The 21,734-nt window shown below is 42.7% G+C and overlaps 1 protein-coding gene across 1 annotated transcript in view; it reads left to right on the top strand.

Annotated features, from left to right (window-relative positions):
- Positions 1-21,734, top strand: part of CIT (citron rho-interacting serine/threonine kinase) — a 167,101-nt gene that overhangs the window by 24,000 nt on the left and 121,367 nt on the right. Inside the window, 4 exon segments of the mRNA XM_057526212.1 lie at positions 10,597-10,739; positions 11,639-11,732; positions 17,756-17,959; positions 19,407-19,560. Coding sequence (XP_057382195.1) covers positions 10,597-10,739; positions 11,639-11,732; positions 17,756-17,959; positions 19,407-19,560 — 595 coding nt within the window.

The raw sequence follows: 21,734 nt of genomic DNA, 5'->3' as shown, positions 1-21,734 counted from the left end.
TTATTTTTATTTTTGGCTGCGTTGTCTTTGTTGCTGCGTCTGGGCTTTCTCTAGTTGCAGTGAGCGGGGGCTGCTCTTCATTGCGGTGCACGGGCTTCTCGTTGTGGTGGCTTCTCTTGTTGCGGAGCATGGGCTCTAGGCACGCGGGCTTCAGTAGTTGCAGCATGTGGGCTCAGTAGTTGTGGTGCACAGGTTCAGTAGTTGTGGGTTGTGGGCTCTAAGGTGTAGGCTCAGTAGTTGTGGCGTATGGACTTAGTTGCTCCACAGTATGTGGGATCTTCCTGGACTAGGGATAGAACCCATGTCCCCTGCATTGGCAGGCGGATTCTTAACCACTGCACCACCAGGGAAGTCCCCAAAGATACATTTTATTTATTTATTTATTTATTTATTTCAAAGATACATTTAAAATCAATGACATAGCAGCACTATTTACAATAACCAGGACATGGAAGCAACCTAAATGTCCACTGACAGAGGTATGGATAAAGAAGATGCAGTACATAGGTACAATGGAATATTACTCAGCCATAAAAAAGAATGAAATAATTCTACTTGCAGCAACATGGATGGACCTAGAGATTATCACACTAAGTGCAGTAAGTCAGACAGAGAAAGACAAATTCCATATGATATCACTTACATGTGGAATCTAAAAAAATGGTACAAATGAACTTATTTACAAAACAGAAATAGACTCACAAACTTAGGAAACAAAGTTATGGTTACCAAAGGGGAAAGGGGAGGAGGGATAAATTGGGAATTTAGGATTAACAGATACACAATACTATGTATAAAATAGATAAACAACGAGGACCTATTGTATAGCACAGGGAACTATATTCAGTGTCCTGTAATAACCTATAATGGAAAATAATCTGAAAAAGAATATATATATATATATATACATATATATATATATATGTATATGTATATGAACTGAATCACCCCGTTGTACACCCAAATCATTGTAAATCAACTATACTTCAATTAAAAATAAATTAAAAATTTAAAAATCAATGAAAGAAATAGGATTCCACTTCCTGAGTATTTCTCAATGCGATCTCTTCTCTCCAGTGCTGTTTTTACTGTGGGAGTGCAGGCCGCCATCTTTCTTTGCCCGCATTCCTGCAACAACCTCCTAAGTGTTCTTCCTGCCATCTGTCTTGCTCTTCCCCTAGGTCTTCTCCACACTGCAGCCAAGCCATCGCGCTGTTAAAACCCTTCAAGACTCCCTGCTGCCCCCTGGATGAAGTCCAGACTCTTCCATGTGGTTTACAAGGCCTTTTCCTCAGACGCCTCCAGCCTCAATGCTCACGTCTCTCTCCTTTCACTTTACATTCACCCTGAGCTTCCTTTGGTTCTTTGAACTTGCCTCTGACCTTTCTCCGCATGCTCCCCTCTTCCCACGTTTACCTGGCTAACTCTCATTTCTCCTTCTGGGCTTGGGACAGATGTGACTTCCTCCAGAAACCCTTCCCCGATCTTCTGCCGTGGGAGGGGCTCCCTTCTGCTGTGCACTCAGAGCAGCCTGTACTTCCACTTCGTGAATGGGGGACGGTTGCCTCCACCAGGCTACTCCCTCCACCAGGAGAGCGATGATTTCTCCCTTGCTTCCAGTAGAGCTTCCCCAGGTTATTGCTTAAGACGTATTTATTGGGTGAATGCATGATTAATTTCATAGAAATTTGATTTACATACAAATGTACTCAAGGTATTATGGAAATTGTATTATGTTAATAGTGTGAGTTTTGCTCTCTAAGTATGTAGTTGAAGGCAGACCCAGTGAGATTTTTAAAATTTGGATTGCAGTGCAAGGAAATTGAACTTGGATCCTTTTGAGTTTTGATGGTTAAAAATTGCCCATTCAGGGCTTCCCTGGTGGCGCAGTGGTTGGCAGCCTGCCTGCCAATGCAGGGGACACGGGTTCGAGCCCTGGTCTGGGAAGATCCCACATGCCACGGAGCGGCTGGGCCCGTGAGCCACAACTACTGAGCCTGCGCGTCTGGAGCCTGTGCTCTGCAACAAGAGAGGCCACGATAGTGAGAGGCCCGTGCACTGCGATGAAGAGTGGTCCCCACTTGCCACAATTAGAGGAGGCCCTCGCACAGAAACGAAGACCCAACACAGCCATAAATAAATAAATAAATAATAAAAAAAATTGCCCATTCATAGTTGCATACCAATGAGTGTGGCTTTCCAGTTTTTGCTACAGAAAATCATAGCAAGGTCCGTCAACGTCTGGTTCCGTATAACAAGGTGAGTCGTGTATTCTAGCAGGTGGCCCACGGAAGTAGTACTTTGTTGATCTGGTTCATGATGAAATCTGTTCAATTCTGTTTAACAGATGCCTTCCCCAGTGTCCTTCCATGAAGGAGCTGATCTCTACAAAGAAAACATTGTTCTGCAACTCACCACTTGTAGTATTGTTGTAGCTAAATTCTTTGTGAGATTCGTAAAGCTTCCTGGCTTTGTGCTGATATTTTTCGTACTGTGGGTCTTTTCAGTCTGCCCATGCTCTGAGCCTGTTACTGCCTCACGAGTCTGCTTTCCCTTCTGGGACCTTACATCAGCTTCCCTCTGTTCATTCCCAAAGTTTTTTCCCCCAGTTGCCCACAGGGATGTATTAGTTAGGGTATAGCCTAAGGTCATGTAACAGAGAGACCCCCAGCAGGGTGGGGCCACCCTGTCATATGTGATGGTTCCCTCCTGTGGCTTCCTGTGCTTTAGCATGTTGTCCTTTTTGACATGCTTGAAGTTGGGCCATTTCATGTCTGTGTTGCATGTGGCTGGGAGGAGAAAAGAGCAGAAAGGCAGAGCAAGCAAATTCCTTCTGCACCGGATGATGTGGGGGTGGGACACATCACTTCCTCTCGCATCTTGTTTACCAGAACTTCGTCACATGTGTACATGTCTGTACTGTCTCGCTGCATGGCCTATATCCAGCTAAAATTCTTATTACTGTGGGAGAAGGGACGAATGTATTGGGGGGATAAGTTAGAGTCTGGCACAGAGGTTAAAATAGCTACTTTTGTAGATAACAAGATAGGGTTAGATGCCAGGCCCCCAGCTCCCCCTCCGGTGGTCTTCCTTATTACATTTATCCCGACACATCTAAAACTGTTTCTAACACAACTGTGGTTCTATTTCCTGTCTTGCTTTCAACCACAGTCATGCAATTTCATGGATACTTCCCTTCCTATGTAGGAGTCATTTGGAGGTGGACTTTTTCTAGGCAGTGACCCCATGGCCTATGTGATCACCAGTCTCTGCTGTCGTTGAGGGTGGGAGAGAGTTAACGAATAAAACTTCATTGTTTTTTGTTTTAGTGAAATACAGCAGCTTATGATCATTGTGACAGCAAGACGTGCTGTTTTGATCTCTTGGGTAAGATGATCCAGTTTTCAGGCATGTCTCAAAACTCACCAGTGTTGGCTGCTTCACAAGCCAGCTGCCCATCAGAAGGAAGCTGTTACTTAGAATATAGGTTCTTGTTTTATTCCTGTACCTTGCTTGGTCTCTCTGGAGTCATTGGCCTTTCCGGCTTCAATTTTCTCATTGGTGAAATGAAATATTAATACGTGTTATTGACTCCAATTCAGTTGCTGAGTGTGTCATTGCCTCAGGGTGTTCTTTGAATTATCAGTGCCTTTGAAGTATTTGTTTTTTGTGTTGGTCTTTTGAGGCATATTTCAAGTGAGTGCATTTATTTATTTATTTGTTTAAAAATATTTATTTATTTATTTTGGCTGTGCCGGTCTTTGTTGCGGCATGCGGGATCTTCGTCGTGGCGTGTGGGCTTCTTAGTTGCGGCATGCAGACTCTTAGTTGTGACATGCGTTCAGAATCTATTTCCCTGACCGGGGATGGAACCTGGGCCCGCTGCATTGGGAGCGCGGAGTCTTACCCACGCGACCACCAGGGAAGTCCCCCTCCAGTGAGTGCACTTAGAGTCCCACCGTTTTGGGGGCTACAGTTTTCCTACATTGTCCCCGTTTGCCTGGCCCACCTTCAGAGTTGCTGATCTGGTGGGCGTGGAGGTGGGGCCCAGGAATTTGCATTTCTGACCAGTTCCCGGGTGATACTGCTGCTGCTGGTCTGGAGACGCCACTTGGAGAACCATTGTCCTGTAGCCGTAGCTAGTTTCTGGTTACTGCTTCTTGCTTCTGTTTCTGCAGTAATAGTGTGCACACCTGAGACCCCTTTCCTTGCCCTCTCAGGCCAACGAATGGTACCTACTCCCCCGCTGTTACTAGTCCCGGGGTGCCTCATCATCCCGTGTTCATTTCCTTTAACCTCACCCACACCTTTACAAATAGCCCTTTCCTCAATTAATGTCCTCAGTTACCTAGTTTGAGTGTGCTCTTTCTTGCCAAGACTCTGGATGATTTGATGCTCAATGAGGATTTTTTTGAATAGAAGGATGACTCAGGCTGGGATTCGTATTTTCTGAAATAAAGGGCCTTCTCTCTTTTTCTCCTGGTCACCTTGCCCTTCAAACAGAATAATTTAGGGTTTGTGCCAGGGGCCACTCTGCTTGGAGTATCCATTCCCTCCTCCCCCATGCCAAAGATCAGGAACACTGGGCATGGCGGGTAATGATGCCAGTAGCATCCTTACATTTCCATGGCACTTTCAGTCATGCTGATTGTAGTGCAGGCATTTCAAGGACACGTTTCTAAGAGGTGGCCAGCACGGTACGCCTCTGATGACACCAGTATGCGAATTGGGATAGAATGCTAAAGAGCTGTTGCATATCTACCCCGATACGCACACACATACATGCAAGCATGCGTGTGTATGTGCATGCACGCGCACACACAACAAATACACACATTTATCCTTTGTTCCAGACACAACACAACTGGTGGGAATTGCCATCCCAGCACTCGGGGTATAGATGCAAACACCAGCAGAGAAGCTGCCGCTTCTTCCAAACCGAACACATGTAAGATTTGCCCTTTAATTAGCATCTGCAGCTGCTGCCATCAGAAGGGTCTGTCTCTGTTGGCCAGACCGTCTTTGCTTTAAAAGAGCAAGTCCATTATACTCCAAGCCAGGCTGGTCTGTCAGCTGCTGTGCTTTCTCTGCCATCTGCAGGGTTGTCACATTGTTCAGGGCTGTTACACTGTAGGGCTGTTTTCCGTCTTCTCATCTCCCTGGTCTCTGATTACCATGCCTTGGTGATCACTCTTGGGGTGGCCTGCAGGGACATCTCCCGTCCTTGCAAGGATGCAGGATCGTAGCTTCAGTGCTCATGGGACTGGTTATGTTCCAGCCCTTTGTTGCCAGTGATCTTGTCTTGATACGCAGAATGGCTCCAGGAAGTCACTGGAAAAATGTAAGCAGCAGAAGTGAGGGGTGTATTAAAGCCAGGCTTCATACCGGGGCGCCTCTGCTGTAGAAGCGTGTCAGTTAGTTGGGGTAAGGACCCGTGATGCCTCCACAGCCTCATCAGCATCGGGTCTCAATACAGTGCCGGGTGAGGACTTCCCTGGCGGTCCAGTGGTTAGGATGGTTAGGACTCCGAGCTTCCACTGCAGAGGGCACGGGTTTCGTCCCTGGTCGGGGAACTAAGATCCCGCATGCCGTGCAGAGTGGGCCAAAAAACCCCAAAAACAAACCAAAAAAGAAACTAATAAATGAAAACATTTAAAAAAATAAGTTCTGGGTTGGCTACATCAGAATCACCCCAGTAGCTCCTTAAGAATGCAGATTCCTGGGCTTCCCTGGTGGCGCAGTGGTTGAGAATCTGCCTGCCAATGCAGGGGACACGGGTTCGAGCCCTGGTGTGGGAAGATCCCACATGCCGCGGAGCAACTGGGCCCGTGAGCCACAACTACTGAGCCTGCGCATCTGGAGCCTGTGCTCCGCAACAAGAGAGGCCGCGATAGTGAGAGGCCCGCGCACCGCGATGAAGAGTGGCCCCCGCTTGCCCCAACTAGAGAAAGCCCTTGCACAGAAACAAAGACCCAACACAGCCAAAAATAAATAAATAAGTAAATAAATTAAAAAATTAAAAAAAAAAAAAAGAATGCAGATTCCTGGACCCCACCCCTGGAGCTTGTCCATGAAGTCTGGGGTTGGTCCGTGGACTCCACGTTTTTAGCAAGCTCCCTGAATGGTTGGGATGAGGAAGAGACATACTTCACCCTTTCAAACTGCTGAATTCTTTTTTTTTAATTTCCAATTCTTTTTCATTCTACTAGAATTACAGTTGCACGAAGGCAGGGATTTTTGTCTATTTTAGTCCCTGCTATTTTCCTGATATCTGGAATAGTGCCTGGCACATAATAGGCACTCACATATTTATGTGGATGAATGTGTTTTATCCATTTAAAAAACGTGCCTCCCCAGGTGATTCTGGTGTGCAGGCAGGTTTGAGAAGCTCTGCCCTAGAGGACTTGCCAGTTTTCTTGGGTTAGGAGCCACATTTCTTGGGGGAACATTGCCTCCCTGGGCATCTCTGAATAGTAAAAATCAGGCGTGGAGTCATGTTTGGGGGCAAATCCAAATGCTGTGAATGGACGGTCTGGCACAGCCTGGGTGGTGACTTTGGTCTAATTTGTTCATCGGTTCTGCTGACCCCGGTCTTTGGTTTACAGCATGTCATCTGGTATGAAGACTTGAAAACTCTTACTTTGTGACTTGATGATGCTTTTGGAGCCTCTTGATTTTTTTTTTAAATGAAGTACAGTTGATTTACAATGTTGTGTTAATTTCTGCTGTACAGCCAAGTGATTCAGTTATACATATATATATATTCTTTTCTTCATATTCTTTTCCATTATGATTTATCATAAGATATTGAATGTAGTTCCCTGTGCCATACAGTAGGACCTTGTTGTTTATCCATTCTATATATAAAAGCTTACATCTGCCAAACCCAACCTCCCACTCCATCCTTCCCCCCACCCCCTCCCCCTTGGCAACTACCAGTCTGTTCTCTATGTTTGTGATTCTCTTTCTGTTGCATAGATAGGTTTATTTGTGTCACATTTTAGATTCCACGTGTAAGTGATATCATGTGGTATTTGTCTTTCTCTTTCTGACTTACTTCACTTGGTATGATAATCTCTACTTGCATCCATGTTGCTGCAAATGGCATTATTTCGTTCTTTTTTATGGCTGAGTAGGATTCCATTGCATTTATATACTACATCTTCTTTGTCCATTTATCTGTCGACAGACATTTAGCTTGTTTCCATATCTTGGCTATTGTGAATAGTGTTGCTCTGAACATAGGGGTGCATGTATCTTTTTGAATTAGAGTTTTGTCCGGGTATATGCCAAGGAGTGGGATTGCTGGATCATATGGTAGCTCTATTTTCAGTTTTCTGAGGAGCCTTCCTACTGTTTTCCATAGTGGCTGCACCAACTTACATTCCCACCAACAGTGTAGAAGGATTCCCTTTTCTGGAGCCTCTTGATTTGGTACCATTTTTGAAAGTGCAAAAGTGTTTTCTGAAAGTGTCCAAGTCCTGGTTCTTTATTATTTCTTTAGCCTCAACAGCAAGATTGATGAAACTTGGCTTGACCACACACAAGCTATCTTCCCTTGGGCTCCATTCATCCCAGGATGAGTGACTGTACCCCGGTAAGATAGTTTGGGGATGGGGTAACATCTTGGGGTAGCTAAATTTACCCAGTAAATGCCCGAACTAAATTCTCCTAATGGTGTACGATTGGAATTTGCAGTATGGTAATCTAGAATCTTGTTGGTGGGTCAAGTTTGATTAGGTTCTTTGATAAGGAGGTTTGTCATTTAGTACATCTTTCTTGACCTCATGTTGCAGAGCATGCTGCCTAGCAGCTGTTGTCATTTTTGTTGCTTATTAATGAGCGCTTTTGAAGAAATGGAAAGTTGTTTGACCAGTAGAAAAGACTAATCTAGTTTGGGCGGGGATTTTCAGCTTAGGAATTTGGATCTTCTGAATAGGAGCAGAGAATATGTATCTTTTTGCCTTTCGAAGAGATGGCTCTGATTTTCTGAACTATTTTTCACTAGTCATTACAAATAGAATCTTCAGGAGTCACCGCTAAGTGCTAAATAGTGGTCCGTTCGTGAGCTCTTAAAAGTGGCCAGCAGCTGCTACATGTTCGATTTTCTCAGCCTTAAACTCGCAAGCCGTTCTATTTTTTTCACATCTTTAATAGAGCCCGATTAGAAAATTTATAACTGCAACATGTCGTCATAAATATGCATTGTTCTTATTATATTTTAAGACATTTTGGTTCTAAAAGCATGAGTACTTCCGTTATTATGTGCGAATTTTTTTTGTGTGTGGATATTTAAGACCTTTTTTTTTTAAAATTTTTTTTTTTTTAAATTATTAGCACCTTTAATTATTATTTATTTATTTATTTATTTGGCTGTGTTGGGTCTTCGTTTCTGTGCGAGGGCTTCCTCTAGTTGTGGCAAACGGGGGCCACTCTTCATCGCCGTGCGCAGGCCTCTCACTATCGTGGCCTCTCTTGGTGCGGAGCACAGGCTCCAGACACGCAGGCTCAGTAGTTGTGGCTCACGGGCCCAGTTGCTCCGTGGCATGTGGGATCTTCCCAGACCAGGGCTCGAACCCGTGTCCCCTGCATTAGCAGGCAGATTCTCAACCACTGCGCCACCAGGGAAGCCCAAGACCTTTTTAATGCCAATATATATTTAAAACAGACGTAAAAAATTAGCATTCACCTGTGTACCCAGGGCCTGTGGAGACCCAGGCTGGGACATGTGGGTGAGCTGCAGGCAGCCAGGTGCCTCCTGCTGGCTCTTTGAGGACCGGGACGAGCAGCTTACGTCTGCCAAGACTTTGGGGAAAATAAAGTCTGCATTTCAGCTGCCGCCCCTTCTCAGTGCTGCTGTTCATGTTAGTTCATAAATCAGTTTTTTTTTCTAGCAATTGCAATGCAAATGGAACCTTAGATCAAATTGTCCAGTATCTGCTTGAGTATCTGCTACGTGTAAGATGCCAGGTGACGAGGGGCCCTTGGGGAGGACATGCAAGTCACTGGCCCCTCCTGGAGTCCCCAATGTGGGGTTGACCTGGTGCTGGGCAGAGTCTTTACTGGACCAGCCTGGGGCCTCTGGGGACATGTGCAGTTGCTCCATGTCTTACTTGACTGGAACTTTCTTCTAATTCTGGACTGAAAGCAAACAGAAGTTTGGAGGAGGATGAAGAGAATTCACATCCCAGAGTTGGCTTCTGGAATGCAGTGGTTTGAGAGATTTAGTGTTTTTTTTAAAAAGACTTTTATTTGAATCTTGCCTCTTTCCAGAAAGGGTTTGAGACAACTTAAAATAAAAGACATTTAAAGTGTGGCTATGAGCCACACTTTAAAATGAGAAATCAGAGCAAAGGACAGGAGGGGTTGACACGGTTGCAAAGACGGTCAAAATGGGTCCCATCTTCTCCCAGCCAGAGCGGAGAGGATGGTGCTGTGAACTCAGGGAAAGGAGAGGACTCGAACAGCAGTGGAGGACCTCGTGGGCGCCAGGCACAGCATTGCGAGGGACTCAGTCTTATCCCCATTTTACAGAGGACGAAACTGAGAGGCAGAGAGGTGAAGTCACCGGGCTGAGATCTGAAGCCTCTTGGGCAGATGAACCTCCAAGCCTCGTGTCGACTCAGGAATGTCACCCCCGGTTATCATCAGAAGGAGGAAGGATTTCAGTTTCTTGGGGTGGAAGACTTTTTTTTGCTAATCAAACATTTTCCCTGAGGCTGTACTTTATATTCTTCCAGGTTTTTTTCCCTTATGTATATACTAACAAATGTAATATATGTTTTTTTAATCACAAAAAAGGAGTTTTACTGTATCCTCTTTAGGGCATCACTTTATATCATCATAGATGGTTTTCCATGCAGAATGAATAGATCGAGTCCATTCATTTTTAATATCTGCCTCTTGTCCCATTGTTTAGATAAATCATATTTTAGCAGTCTCTTAATGACGGCTATTTGGGTGATTTCCAGGGCTTCTTTTTCCCACGTTACAAACAATGCTTCAGTGAATCTCTTTATCTGTCTACCTACAAACTATTGTAAGTTCCTGTAAAATAAATCATCGGAAGCAGAATTACTGGTTCAGAGGGTATATGTTCACACTTAAAATTTTTAACAGAGACGGTCAGGTTGCCTTCCACACTGACTGTTTAAGGAAATGATTGTATCATGTTTATTGCCCATTTCCTATATTCTGCTGGGGGCTGAGGGAAATGCAGAAAGGATGCAAGAGGGTTTCTTGCCCTCCAGGAATTTCCATCTATGCTGTGTACCTAATCCCAGGGAATGTCTGGGGTGTCGACTTGGGTGGGTGGGTGAGTGGGTGGATTTAATTCAACTTTTCAAGCTTGCCTTGCAAACATTGCACATGGCGTTTAGGATTCATCTTTCATTGTATTGATTCTCTTGGGTAACGGGTGTAATTTCCTTAGGGCAGGGACCTCGTCCTACATGGCTTACAATATGTCTCATACATCTTCATTGCTTTGTGGAGACATTGTAATAAAACATGTCAGGCAGTATTCGAGGATCTAATTGAGAACATTCCCCCTTTTTTGGGTGTATGAAGAATTAATAACTTTGGCATTCTATACAGGTCATGGAATATCAGCCTGGAGGGGATTTGCTGTCACTTTTGAACAGATATGAGGACCAGTTAGATGAAAATATGATTCAGTTTTACCTAGCTGAACTCATTTTGGCTGTTCACAGCGTTCATCAGATGGGATATGTACATCGGTAAGTGAGCCTCTCTGGTAGTTGACTGGGGATTTGTCTGTATCACCTAAGAGTTCCTAAAATAGAGTGAATGATTTCAGCATCAAAATAATGCTTCATCCAATTTTTAGCCCATCTTCACCATAATTGACTGAAAGCAAATTTTCCAAAATGGCAGATGTTTCAGCTTACCCATTCAACAGTGAAATAGATCTAAAATTGTAACATTCTCATGTTTGCTGGTAAGATCTGTCAATGCGCCTAATAAGACCGGGAACTCTTGCATGGGTTCTCTGGGTGCTGTGGTAGGAAAACTGAATTTGATTTGCGCAAGGAAGCAGCGTACCCCGGAGGAACAGAAGACCGTGTAGTTGTACTTCTGACCTTGCCTGTTAGTAATTGACAAAGGTGTGCCCCCGCATCCTCAGCTGAAAAGTGTTTCTTTACATCTTCTCTCAGCTAGTGTTTTACGAGCATCTGAGAATGTTGTGGGAATGGAATGATGGTTAGACCAGGAACCGCAAAATCCTGAATAGTGTCTCAGTTTTTCCATTGACTAGCCACATGGCCTTGGGAACATCCCCTAGCTTTTTGTGGCCTTAGTTCTCCTGAGGTAAAATGTGTGTCTCAAGGAGAAATAATCCATCTAATAACATTTATTTTGTTCCCTTTCCTTCTCTGCTTCCCTTCTCCTTCCTCCCTCTCTTTCTCCCCTCCCTCCCTTCTATTCTTTCTCTCTCATTCTTTTACTTACGTTTGTTTTGCAAAATGCTTATTATGTATGTCCATCAGTAGGGAGGTCTGTATGGCAAAACCACAGACACTAAGATCCTTGGCTGAATCAAGATCCTAGGTTAGCAGTTGCTTGATGATTGGCATGGAGAAGACAACACTAATTTGTGGCCTTGATTTTCTTACAGAGACATCAAGCCCGAGAACATCCTCATTGACCGAATGGGACACATCAAGCTGGTGGATTTTGGATCAGCTGCTAAAATGAACTCAAATAAGATGGTAACAAAATGGAATAAGATAACTTAATAGAGCTTATACTACAAAGTGTTCTGAGGTCCTCATAAGTTTGGAAAACATGGGATAAAGTTAGGCAACATTCTGGAGCCTTCATCTCTCAGTGTGTGAAATGATTTCTCTGCAGGGTGTGTGGGGATGGGGACACAGAGCGATTTTCCAGACTTACTTGATCTGGTACCCTTTTATGTAAAATACCTGTTAATACCCTACAGAACATTTTTAGGAACATTCTTATAGTTTGGACTAAAAGATGGGAAAATGCTTATTTTGTTTTTCCCTTCTTTTTCCTTGCCTGTTAATAGATTGTCTTCTATTACATTTTGTTTTTCACTTCAAATATTTTGATGAAATGTAACCTTATTTATCTCAAATCCTCTATTTCCTATGCAATGAAATTGAAAGTAATCACCAAAGAATTTGAACCAAGCATTAAGCATTAAGAACCAAATACTCAAAATGTCGATTCTAAATCCTGGACCTTCGGTTAAAATTAAGCTGTATTCCACATGCTAATAATTATTAAGCTGTATTCCATGTGCTAATAGGAAGGCAAGAGGGTAGCTATTGAGGTCAAGAGTGAGAATACTTTAGGGAAAAAGATGACAAAGTAAAAGAAAATTAGAATTTAGAAACCTAATAAAGTTGGTGCATACTAAAATGTAAATTTTCAGGTCAACTATGCAAAAAATGGTAAGTCTAAGAAAAAATTGACTTAGATTTTAAGACTAACTTCCCAACTGAATCACTTGGTGATCTGGACAAATCCTTAGAAACCTGGGCTTTTATTCTTCCTCTAGAAAATACTGGTTCTAGTTAAAATGCAGAAATTAAGCGGTGAGGGGCGGCTGCTCTTCAGAATGCCTCTTGGGTCTCAGAGTTTAGTCCTTACGAAGGGCAATATATAAAATTTCCTTTTTTCCCCTCAAGTTCCTTGGAGGAAAGGTGGGTATTATTATGTTGATGCGAGGAAAAGGATCCAGGTTGTGTTTAACTCTTTGCATTCCAGGGTTTGGCCTCCCTGTTCTGCAGATCTGAGGCCCACTTGACATAACTTCCTTCAGGTTCAGGCTCTTGGAAAAACAGGCTCCTTACCTTGTCTGAGGTCAGGGTTTTTCCACCTTAGCACTGGTTGTTTTTTATCCCCCCCTCAGATTATGTGCTTATAATCTATTCCACTTGATCATTACATTAATAATTGGATTAGAATATCAAAGAATTTTATGTTTTAAAAATTATGTACAATTCAGAAACAGGCATGAGGGCTTCCCTGGTGACGCAGTGGTTAAGAATCTGCCTGCCGGTGCAGGGGACACAGGTTCGAGCCCTGGTCCGGGAAGATCCCACATGACGCGGAGCAACTAAGCCCGTGCGCCACAACTACTGAGCCTGCGCTCTAGAGCCCGCGAGCCACAACTACTGAAGCCCGCACGCCTAGAGCCCGTGCTCCGCAACAAGAGAAGCCACTGCAATGAGAAGCCCACACACCACAACCAAGAGTAGCCCCCGCTCGCCGCAGCTAGAGAAAGCCCACGCGCAGCAACGAGGACCCAATGCAGACAAAAAAAAAAAAAAGAAACAGGCATGAAAACTTAGGTATTGAATTTAGTGGAATAAAGTACAGAAAAAAAGTTAAATCAGGCAAAGTTTTATCATCTGGGATTCAAAAACCTATACCTTGCATTAATGACCTTAATAAAATCAGGCATCTAGAAATAAAATGAAGCATAGATATGTAGTCAGTACCTCTGACATTTTGGTCTAGCGAATTCTTTGTTGGGGGGGTGCTGTCCTGTGTATTGTAGGATGTTTAGCTGCATCCCTGGTCTCTACCCACTGGATGCCAGTGGCACCCTCCCCTCCAGTTGTGACAACCAAAATGTCTCCAGACATTGCCCAGTGTTCCCTGGGGGACCGAATCACCCCTGGTGGAGAACCTCTGCCGTGGACTGAGAAGCATCAGAAGGCTTATCAATTCGAGCTGGCACTACGTGTTTGCGATAAGAAAACCTACTCAGAAAACTCCATTACGATCCAGAGTCACTGCTTGGTAAAGAAATGGGAATAAAGAGTAAGGTCCTATCTCTGCATCTGGAATCGCTCTCTTCAGAGCCCTTGGTGGAGAGACAGGACTCCTCTTCATTTCAAATTTCTATTTTTTCAGTGCTGCAAACTGCCCTTTCCAATTCTGCGAGCGGTAGCAACATTCCCTTCAGGCGGGGAGCCTCCGGAGGCACTCAGGTTTATTTGCCGCTCGATGGTCAAGGAGATAATGGCCCTCAGTCCTACACACTTGACAATGCTGTAGCTCCTCTCCTCTTAGAGAATGGCCTCCCCAGAACTTTGTGCTCTTAGGGCCAGAATGTGACAAGCAGATGAGAAGGAATTTTTAGCATTGCTTTAAGTGCAAAGGCCCTTTTGTTATAAAAGATCAACAATTTGCAATCTAGATCAAGTATGGATATAGAATTATACTTTTTTTTGTACTTTTGATCAACGATGGTGGGTGAAACGTGTTTCCTTTAAATAGAATGTTTTATAGGTCTAAAGTAGGTTTTAAAAGTTTTTTTTTGGTACTCAAAATATACTGTGTAAAATATAGTTCACACTTGCTGAAATTGTTGTATGTTACCTGAAATCCATTCATCCTTTTCCCTACCACCTGCCAAATATGGTCATTGTATTTTGGATATTTGTGAATCTTAGATCTGTTGAGTTTCCCATCTTCCATTGTCTTTATTTAAGCTTTTTAGCCAGAATGTTGCTTGGGAGTATTTTCATTATGTTCCTCCAGGTGGACCATACTGCCTGGAAGTTTGGGTGTTGAGCAGAGATGTCACCCACTTCACCTTATTAGAATCTCAGAGAATGGCAAACAGCTAACTGTTCCAATCTGTCTCACTCAGTTCTTGTGAAAACAGTTGTAAGGAGATTATAAATAAAGAGCATTATATAGCATGTTAAGTGATAATCACTACCATTTAGCAGTTGGAAACCCATAGGAGGTAGCCCTTTTTGAGATTTATGGAGGAGTGAAAAGATTTTATTACTTTTCCACGGGAGGAACAACATAGCGAGAATATTTTTCCCCGCTGCTTCTGCGGGTGTATGTTTATGCCCTGGGCAGCTAGAGGAGTAAAGTTAGGTTGAAACAGTTTTACGTATAAGCATTTTTACAGGAAGGGGATTGGGAGGAGGAAGACTGGTTTTCTTACCTTCTTCTCCGTCTGCTTTCTGCTTGTAAAAGAATCTGCTAGATTTTGTAAAAGAATCTGCTGGGTTAATCCCCTCCTTCCCTCCTTTCTTTTCTTTTCAACCCTCTGTCTCTCCAAAATGTGACAGACTCTTCTGTCTCCTAGTCATTTTATTGTTGTCTCCTCCTGAACTGGTATATTTTCTTCCCTGTCAATACAGGGAAAATTAAAGTTCAGTAAAACTGGGGCCTTGTCAGATGGTTGTACTGCAGGCAGGCTGCGCTCCTAGTACACGGTCCCACTTTTAATATCTCACCCAGATTAGCTGGCTGTGAATTGCCACCAGAGGAGAGTGAGAGGATCTTGCAAAATCCTTATCAAGATGTGTCAGATTACATGTTGAACAGGCTTAATGTACTTGGAGGTCAGTAACTAATGGAAACTTAGTAGCCATTAATTTTCATTAAAAGTCTTTGTTAATTGATATTAATTACCGTGGTAGGAGAGGTACAAAAAGCAAGCTAGGGATTTTTTTTTTTAATTTTGGAAATTTACAAAATTGTTAGACATAAATGTGTATAATCACATACCTGTTATGGGGCAAAAACAGTTGCGGAGTTATCCGACTCTGGTAAGTCTAACCATTAGTTTGAAAATGAGGCATTGACAGTTTATACCTTTTGCTGGGTCATGCTGATAAACATGACCCAGTCAACTTCCTTTCAACTCTTTGGTTGTGAATAAGTGACCAAGCCCTGGGAGCTGCCATCTCCTAAGGATATTCAGGAGAACTGAATATCCCCAAACAATCTAGTGTGATGATAAAATAAAATCTAATACATAGAAATGATGAATATTTGAGGATTGTGTATTAATGGTTCTGCAAAATAATTAGGCATAAAGGGTAAGTATTTACTCAACAATACAGTGGCATTACCAATACCTAGTCAAACCAAGATGTTACAGTTTTCCGTCTCTTGTTTTGATATTTTAAAGATATTGTAAAACAACTATACCCCAATTAAAAAAAAAAGATATTTATTTCTAGTTGTCAGCATTCAGGATTTTTTTTTTTCCCCAAAAAATCTTGTAATTTAATCTCAGTTCTGTGCTGAGCTCATTAACACACCCACATTAAAAGACAGAAGTCTTGGCTCAGGCTTCCCAACATCAAGGCCTCCCCTTGACCTAAGCTACACTCAGTTCCTCAAGCTTAAGGTGTCCTGTCTTAGACCAAATATTTTCTCCTTTCTCCTCACTTTAGTCCCTCAGCACAGGCCTGTGGGTTTCTTGGGTGGCGTGACCATCTGACTTTCCCAGGCATGTGTTCGCAGTGGAAGTCCTATTGCTCAAAGTGATGGCTGACTGGTGTCAAGAATAACAGTATCGCACTGCTTTCTGGGTTTAGGGTTTGAAAAAGCCTGTGATGGGCCTGAGGGAAGGGGTGAAAAGAGAGGGAGTAGGGACAATGAGTTTGTTTCCTATAACAATGGGTCTTTGAGGCAGAGGAACAGACCAGATTAAAGTTTCGGGCTGGAAGAGCTTGGGTCTTCATCACTGGGGAAAGGAGACCTCTTAGTATCTTCTCTAAACATTGACTTTCCTCTCAATCTCCATTCAAATCAAATCAAAGCAAAGCAAAACAAAGCAAATTGACTTTCTTGATATAAAGCCCAGCCTTAAAGGTATGTGGCCATACCTATAAAATCTCTCAGCTCACTTAGGGGCAATTAACACCCTTTAATGGGGAGAGAGTTCTTTTGCACCATGTAGCTGCTGCTGTGAGAGAAGCCTTTTTAGATGTAGGGTTATTGGACAGCTGGTCAACCCAATATGTGACTAACATCAGGCCCTCTCCGTTCTGATGGGGAATAAGGTTAGAGAGGTGATCCTTAGACTTCAAATTTCATGATTCAATAAAACTTCAAGACAATTTTGAAGACCAAAAGTTTGCCAGCTTACTAGGTTGCCTAGGAAGGAGTGGGGGTGAGGGGCAGAAAACATACCCTTTTCATATGCATCATTTCAAGAAACAAAGGATGTTTAAACAGTAAACCAGTCAGAAGGACAAATTCTCAAATAAGGACAGTTCTTTAAATGGAATATATTAGCTTTATAAAAAGACCTCCTATATTGTCCTGATATTTCTTTGTCAAGGTCAGGTGCTTCGGTACCGTAGGATTGGAGGGCTCTGTGTCTCTGAACAGTGGAGAGGGAACCACAGAAACGGGAGTTGGGGGTGAGGAAAATGAACTCATTAACATTTGACCTGTGGTGGAAATTATGTATCATGTCTTGCCCAGCGGGTGGGCCGAATAGGAATGTTGACTCCAAATATTTAAACTTGAGATATAACACATGCTTGCAATATTGTGTTGCCAGCTAGCTGCCAGTTTTTCAATAATGAGTAGATTGATCTTTTACGTTCATCTTTACATGTTGTTATCGTTTTACTGTTTTCATAAGTAAGAGAAGTTCTGTCATATCAGTAAGATGTATCAGGAAAGACATCTTCCTTTCCAGGTGTATACCCAACTCTCATTTGTGTAACTAAACAGTATGTATCGTCAACAACCCTGGGCCCTTTGCCTTTGGATTATATTATGTGCTTTTTTTTTTTTTTTTTTTTTTTTTTTTTTTTAAAGTTAGTGAATCATTTGCTTTTCCTGATGCTGTGCCACTTGACAGAAAGTTCAAGTGCCTGGGAGAATAGTAATCAGTGGCAAATCAGCTTATGTCTGAATTGCGGCTGTTGGCAATCCATTTGAGGATAATTGAAAATTTGCTGTGTTCATTTTATTTATGGGTTTCCAGGTGAATGCCAGACTCCCAGTTGGGACCCCAGATTACATGGCCCCTGAAGTGTTGACCGTCATGAATGGGGACGGAAAAGGTGCCTATGGCCTAGACTGTGATTGGTGGTCGGTGGGAGTTATTGCTTATGAGATGGTTTATGGAAGGTCCCCATTCACTGAGGGAACCTCAGCCAGAACCTTCAGTAACATCATGAATTTCCAGGTAAAGAGCCATTATTAGATTTTGAAGTAATATTGAGAAATGTCGTTTAAAATTGTGCGAATGAACGTTTATAATGTAAACCAGCAGTTCTGGATAACAACAGCAACTACTTTATATAGCACTTTACGCCAAAAGCGGTTCTAAATGCTCTATTAATTGTATTATATTGACTCTCAGCTGCCAGTAATTGTAAGCTTATGCCATCATTTTATGTACCATTAAAAAGGAAAAACTGCTGCCCATTAATCTAGGATATTTCATTGATTTCAGTGTTGTTAAATGTGAATAAAATGGGAGTCTTAGAATTTGTGAAATATAGTTCATTAACTTGGCTAATCCTCAAACAATCCTGTGAGGTAGATGATATTATTATTTTCATTTTACAGATGAGGAAGCCAAAGCACAGAGTGGTGAAGTAACTTGCCCAAAATAGCACAGGCAGTCTGGCTTTGAAATCCATGTTCTTATATGCTATACTGCTTCTTAGTACTGCTGGCTGTCAAATATGGTAGTAAAAGTCAGAGACATGGATTAGAAATACAGTAATAGATACATAAAGTAGAATTAAACCTATTTTCTAATAACTGTATTTGTCACTATAGTAAGCCCATTTCTTAAGGATATGATGAATATCTATGTTTTAGTTTCAACCAAAAGGAAAAAGAGAATTTATTTCACAGGTTTTTGTATATCATCCAATTTCTTCCTGGGATGCTTAATGTACATTTTTCTGTGTATAATACACTTTTTGTGTGCTTAATACATACATACATTATTTGTTATTCCTGAGTCTACTCCTGAGTTAAAGTTTCCCCTGAGATGATGCTTGGGGCTCATTTGTTTCCTTCATTTCCATCCATTCATTCAGTAACGAGTGAATTGCACTAGGCACTGTTAGGTGTTAGGTACCAGGTTTGCAGTGATGGGCAAGAAGGAGAAAGGCCCTCTCGGCCTTCTTTCTCCATCATCACACGGAAATCAAAATACACCGTGTATGTGCAAAAGCAGAACACGAGGAGCACGCAGGAGGGAGTGAGTGATAGGGTGGGAGAGGGAGGCCAGGAGGTAGGCAGGGAAGAGGGGCTGAGGTTGGGGAGGGCCTTCTGGGCAGAGAGGACAGAGTGATTTGTTCAGACAGCTTTAAATAGCTCATTATTGTTGGATGGCAAACAGCGAGGTGGGGAGTGTAGCTAGATGAGATGGGAGAGGGTACAGGGATCAAGTTATGAAGGGTATTGGACCCTTGCAAGGGAGCTAGGCCTATTGATATGAACAGGCTGTTTATTTTGGGAACATGCCTTTGGTCCCAAGTTAAGAGGGCATAAAACTTCCTTCTTAAAAAAAAAAAAAAAGGAAGAAACTTGCATATATGAGAATTACTTAACTTGGAGACATGAGAAGCTGAATTTGCTAAGGGAATAATAATAATTATTTTTTTTTGAAATAGCGGTTTTTGAAGTTTCCAGATGATCCCAAAGTTAGCAGTGAATTACTTGATCTGATCCAAAGTTTGTTGTGTGGCCAGAAAGAGAGACTGAAGTTTGAAGGCCTTTGCTGTCATCCTTTCTTCTCTAAAATCGACTGGAGTAACATTCGAAACTGTAAGTAGAGTCGTGTTCCTTCAATTCCAGTGTTGGGATTAAGAAACGCTTAAGAATGATCTGAAATTACTCTGGCCCACAGAAGCTGGTATAAATTATATAAGTAAGGGTTTTGTTTTTTTTTTTAATTATTATGTATTAATTTATCTATGGCTGTGTTGGGTCTTCGCCTCTGCGCGAGGGCCCCCTCCAGCCGTGGCGAGCGGAGGCCACTCTTCATCGCGGTGCGCGGGCCTCTCACTATCGCGGCCTCTCTTGTTGCGGAGCACAGGCTCCAGACGCACAGGCTCAGTAGTTGTGGCTCACGGGCCTAGTTGCTCCGCGGCATGTGGGATCTTCCCAGACCAGGACCCGAACCCGTGTCCCCTGCATTGGCAGGCAGACCCTCAACCACTGCGCCACCAGGGAAGCCCGTAAGTAAGGGTTTTAATTATCTATAGGAATAGAAAAGGGTAATGATGTAGCTGTCTTTAGTAATAATTCTTCTTTAACATTGTTGGCACAGAACTGGGTCACTTATCAAACTCTGTGTTTATGTGGCCTTTGGAATATTACCCCTCAGTACATTAGAGGTACAGATTGATAGAGATTGAAGGTTGCCACTTGGTTTGACAGAATTTCTTCCCAGAAGAAGAGTGGACCTAACTATTTCGTTCACAAGATTAGGAAAAAGACTCAGATTAGGCAAAGTGCCAGGGTTGCTCTGCTAATGGCCAAGCCTGCCCTAAAGCCATGAATGCCTTGCTGTGTTCGTTTGTTTCCCTCTAAAATATTTGTCTTTGCTCACAAGCGTGTAAAACCTATAATGCACATGCACAGTGGATTCATTCATACATCGCTTTGTTATCAATTAGTGCAAACTAAATTCATTAAAAACAAAGACCTGATTATCAACAAATCCAAAATGCTTGGTGTTTTACAAATAGGTGATTTTTTTTTCAACCTTTTATTCTTGGATGTGTTGTTGATTGAATGTGATCTAATGACCTGACCCAGTGATTAGCGTAGATTAGGGTCTGTAGGAAAGCAGTTGGCCTGGTTGAGTGTTTGATTTTTAGTGGTTTCCCTCCTGATAGGGAAATGGAATCCATTTCTAGGTGTCAAAACCAGGCTTCTAGTTGGAGCCGTATTGTAATTATAACCTCTTGTACCTTTAGCCGGAATGTATGAGTTGGGTTAACAGCCAGTATTGTCCAGTTGAAACCCAGTTGATGGTTTCTCTGACCCCCTGCCAAAATATTTAAGTAGGCTGTATTTCCATAAATCGCTCTTGGCATTTTTTTTTTCTTCCGGGAGCAACATCACTGTATTTTTCAAATCTTTAGGCACCAACCCCCAGATCTCCAGCGTTCAGAGCTTTTAACCAGCAGTATGTTTTTTGTTTTTCTCTGGCTGCACCAAGTGGCTTGTGGGATATTCGTTGTATCCTGACCAGGGGTTGGACCTGCACCCTCAGCAGTGAAAGCACCGAGTCCTACAGGACCGTCAGGGAATTCCAAAATTCCCGCAGCAATATGTTTTCAGTGTGGTCTTCCTTTTTTGCTTTTGGAAAGATTTGAAACAGTTTCTTTTTGATGCTGCTCAGATACTTAATCTTTTCTTGCCTTACCTTATCTCTGTAATCTTGAATAAGAAAGTTCATTTTTTTATGCCTACCCTTGCCGATGATGTCTAATAATGTATCTTCACTCTAGTAAGTCAGTGAACGGTGATTAATTACACAGGTAACTTTATTCTGTATTTTGGTAAACCTTCATGATGTTTTTGGTATCATGTCAGAATTCTCAGATTTCGTTCTAGTCTTTTCCTCTCAGGCTGTTTATTGGTTTTAGGCTTGTTGGGCTTACGAGGGTAAGTACTGTTCTGTAAATTATAATACATAGTGCCCGGGGAGGATATGTGTTGGCATAGAGCGTGGCCCCTGCTGTCCATCATGAGGCCCATCTTGTGGAAGGTCATGGTTATCACTGGGATGAGATGACTCTGGGATGGGTCACTGCAGTCTTGGTCATCTTCACACTTGTTGCCTCCACACTTGACTCACCATGTCTCCTGTGGTCCTGCTTAATGTTTCCGTATCCTGATAAATATCCACTTAGTTTTTCCTTATCTTTAACACGTTTCTCTCCCTCCCACACCCAGTTCATATGAGGGAATTCTCACCCAGCTGAATC

This window comes from Balaenoptera acutorostrata, chromosome 13, assembly GCF_949987535.1.
Source record: "Balaenoptera acutorostrata chromosome 13, mBalAcu1.1, whole genome shotgun sequence".
Taxonomy (NCBI): Eukaryota; Metazoa; Chordata; class Mammalia; order Artiodactyla; family Balaenopteridae; genus Balaenoptera; species Balaenoptera acutorostrata.
The sequence above is the reverse complement of the archived record's forward strand: the minus strand, read 5'-3'. Positions and strand labels throughout refer to the sequence as shown.